This window comes from Scylla paramamosain, chromosome 12, assembly GCF_035594125.1.
Source record: "Scylla paramamosain isolate STU-SP2022 chromosome 12, ASM3559412v1, whole genome shotgun sequence".
NCBI classification, from domain to species: domain Eukaryota; kingdom Metazoa; phylum Arthropoda; class Malacostraca; order Decapoda; family Portunidae; genus Scylla; species Scylla paramamosain.
In genome coordinates, this window is record NC_087162.1 from 17,671,351 (window position 1) to 17,675,447 (window position 4,097).

At 39.6% G+C, this 4,097-nt stretch overlaps 1 protein-coding gene across 5 annotated transcripts in view; it reads right to left on the reverse strand.

Annotated features, from left to right (window-relative positions):
- Positions 1-960: 960 nt before the first annotated feature.
- Positions 961-4,097, reverse strand: part of LOC135105792 (zinc finger protein PLAG1-like) — a 38,312-nt gene continuing 35,175 nt past the window's right edge. For all 5 annotated transcript variants that reach the window (XM_064014318.1, XM_064014322.1, XM_064014320.1 and 2 more), the window contains one exon: positions 961-3,346. In XM_064014318.1, the coding sequence (XP_063870388.1) occupies positions 1,497-3,346 (1,850 nt within the window). In that variant the 3' untranslated portion in view covers positions 961-1,496. The remainder of the gene's footprint in view (positions 3,347-4,097) is intronic.

Genomic DNA, 4,097 nt, shown 5'->3' on the forward strand with positions numbered 1-4,097 from the left:
ATTAAATAGTAGTAATACCATCCATAAATCAATGAATTTTACAGTAACTGCACTGGTAGTAAGGAATGGGAATTCAGGGTTTGGTGGCAGACAAGTGTGAACCTAAAATGCATCATGAACCCAAATTCATTTTCATTCTTGCAAGTGATCTCATCACTTATTCTAAACATAAAGCAGTCTCATTTGAGGTTTCTTTATAATGACATGGTCACATGAGCATTTTTTAGTGGGGACACTATTTGGATGGAAACATATCAATGCACCGATTAAGAATATCAAACAAAATTTGGTCACACACAGAAAAGCATTGTAGCAAGCTGAAAAAGATGACGGTAGTCTACCTAAGTGCCTCTACAATGGCATTAAAGGTTTTCTATCACAATTTAATTGACACACACAAACAATGCATGCACAGGCACAAAACCAAATACAGGGTAATCCTGTCCAAGTCTGATCCAAGTTTGCACTGTGTGTTGAATACTAAATACTGCCTCCCAAAAAAGTGCTTATGAGATCATGCTTTCAGGGCTTCAGTACTGCCTATATTCTCCATTGCTTTGACTGAATACTTTTGTTTTACTGTATTTTACATATCTAATGTACCATCTTGAGCATTCTCATTCATTAGTTAATTATGCATCTACCTGGTACTATGGTTTGCCTTACAGTGATGCATTTTTTCAGTCAAGCAGTTGCAAGGCTGGGCATTACACACTCCACTCCTACCAGCTTCATGGACAATTGTATACATTTTAGTTACAAGCTAGCAATAACTTAGCAAGATTATTTTATGACATACCAAATCTGGAATCTGAGGTTTGTTCTACACGTGATGTATGATTGCATATTCTTTACATAACTGCACTTTTAATCTATTTATGATCATCGTAACCCCGTAAGAATAACAATAGTGGTAACCAGTTACCTATGCTACACATCCAGTTCTTAATGACTATTCCCTTTGCCACTATTTTTTCTTTTCTTTTTTTCTTTTTTTATCATAGTCAGATCTGCAAGTTAGCTCTGGCATGTTCTGACTAGCCACTCTAGACTTGGCACTTAAAGAATAAACATATCTTGAGTTGTTATGTAATTGGATCTTTGGACTGATAAAAAGCCAGTATGGACTGCCTTTTGCCATCAAATGATAAGAGCAAGGGACTGGAGAGAACTGTCATAACAATGGCTGCCACATAAAAGGGGATACATGTGTATCACGTTTACACACATATCACCAAATTGCTTAGTCAGTATTATCTGATCTCAGTGCCAAAATGGTGAAACATCAAATATCAAGCATGAGACTCTACTGCATATTTCTATGCATTACATTATACATATATATATAGTCCTTTCAACATTTTGTGTATAACTGTTACCTGCATGATTCTTATGAAATGCTGCAAAATTAGTTATAAAGTTTTTTTTTCTATGGACAAAACTCTATTTGCATAATCAGAGGTACACATTAGCTAGTGTCACAACCCTTAGTATATTCAAGATGGGAACACTTCATCAAAACCAGGCAATGAGGGGAACTGTGAGGCAGTTCTTGAGACTGATGTACTTGAGGTTGTGGAGGTGGCAGGAGTGGCAGCAGCAGCAACAGTGGTGGATGTGGTGGCGGCAACAGGCATACCACTTCCTGAGAGCTGGGATACTGGCCCTGGGGAGTGCAGAGACCTTGTAGAAACACCCGATGATTCACTTGACATTAACCCAGCAGACATTATGCCTTCTGGGCTGTATTCTTCCCTTGGAGATGTTGTAATGAGACCTCTTGGTTCTGTGGATTCCTGTGGGAAGCTCTGCAATACTGACTCTTTGTGGTCCTCTGGCATCAGACGCAACATAACAGACTCCAGATTGCTGCGCTGAGACTCCCCTTCATCACTGCGGCTTGAAGCCGGTTCTAGTAAAGAGGGACCAGGGAGATTAATCGAACCTGAGGGCAGATACATCCCAAGAATCTTACTTAAATCATCCCCTCCAGGGCTTATTTCTTCCATACTTGGCTGGAGTTCAGGTTCTTCCTTTACTGTTTCCTCAAATATGTCTTGTTGGAATGGTGTGATAAATTGGGGTTCCCCTTGTTCCAGAAGACCAGTAGAACCTGAGAGGCCAGAGGAGCCAGACAGTCCAGATGGCCCTGCCACTGGCTCTGGCAACACTACCATGGGTAATGGATGAGTGCTTGATGTAGAAGGGGATGAAGAAGTGACATTTATATTAGGAGAAATTGCTTGAGGTGCAGACCTTGGTGTGGCACTGAAATCAAGACCCTCCATACGGCTTAAATCCGCAATACCATGGCTTTTTTTAATGTGCCTCACTAAATGGTCTTTCCTGCCAAACTTCTGAGGACAAATAGTGCAGCTGAAATCCCTCTTACCAGTATGAACTACAAGGTGACGCTTCACATCTTTCCGTGTAAAGAACCGACGGTCACAGTGATCACACTGAAATTTCTTTTCACTCGGACTTTTCACAGAACGTGACCCCACATGTACTTTAAGATGATAAATGAGGTCAGGCTTTGTTTCAAACATTTTCTGACAAATTTTGCACTGCAGGTCTCCTTCTTCAGCAGCATGCACTGCACAGTGTTTTCTATATGACATATAAGAATTGTACTCTTTGCCACAGTCAACTTTTTCGCACTTAAACTGCTTATTAGGTTCATGGATTTGAATATGGTTTTTTAGATGATCTTTACGGTGAAAACTACGCTCACAGCGAGGACATTGGTGCTGCCGTTCAGTGGTGTGTATCAGCTGGTGCCGCACCAACTTGAACCGGGAGGAAAATGCCTTGTGGCAGAGGGTGCACGAGAAAGGCCGCTCTCCAGTATGGGAGTAGGAGTGCTGCTTCAATTTTCCAGGACTAAGAAATACTTTTTTACAAATATCACAAGCATACACACTACCTCTCCCTCTAGGACTTGACCTTGGGCTCCTGCGGTGAGGGGATAAAACTTCAAGTTCTTCAGAGTCGCTTGATTCCCCAGAAGAGTCAACTTCCACCTTTAACTTTGACAGTGGCTTACCACTTGGCTGCTGCTGCTGCTGCTGCTGCTGCTGCTGCTGCTGCTGCTGCTGTTGTTGCAAACCTTTCCTGGTTACTGCTCTCTTACCTGAAGTGGAAGGGACAGGCGTGACAGATTCCCCACTTCGCCTGCTACTCTTCTTGCCTTGCCTTCCACGACTACTTACAGCTTCACTTTTGGGAGTTTCAGTTGTTCTCACACAGCGGTGGTTGGCCAAGCTGGCAGCACTACTGAAAACAACCTCACATCCACGACAACGAAACCTTTGACGAGTACGAAACTGCCATGAAACACCTTCCTCTGAAAAGATGCATGTGGACATAGGGACATTTTCTCAAAAAAAAAAAAAAAAAAAAAAAAAAAAAAAAAAAAAAAAAAAAAAAAGTAATATAATGAAAAAATGAAGGCAAAATTTTCAATGATGCTAATCATAAATTCCTTTACCAAACTCTATATACTAGAAATTAGTTTTTATTGGTCTTATTGGTAGAGGTATCATTTAACTATTATAAATTAGTTATCTATTTACACAAGTGGCTTCATGCAACAGCAGCTATGAAGATATCTAATTAAGTTCTGAAGAAGTAAAATATTGCATTATGTTAAAAGCCACAAAATTAATACTGGAAAATATATACAAACAATATGCACAGCATTCTGATACCCTAGAATATTAAAAGCTTTCATTTGAAGACAAAGTTACATTTATAATACAACTTTCAAAATTGAAAGGTATTCTTTCATTCAGATGAACCAAATTATGCTTTTCAGTACATGAGATCCCACAGAGAGAATGGACTATTTGCTAATCAGTTTTCCTTAATTAATATTTCCCTCAGAAATAAGCAATCCTACATACAACAATGTGCTCTTTTCAGTAATTTCAGACTTGCATGTTGAGGTAAATCTTATGGAAAATCATATCTGTGCAACATCTGGTAGGCTGTGATGTCACCTTAGTCACAATTATGGTGACAACATTGCATAATTTTACTTGGTAATCCATCCATCTATCTAAAACCATGCATGTGGTACATGTTATGAATACTTA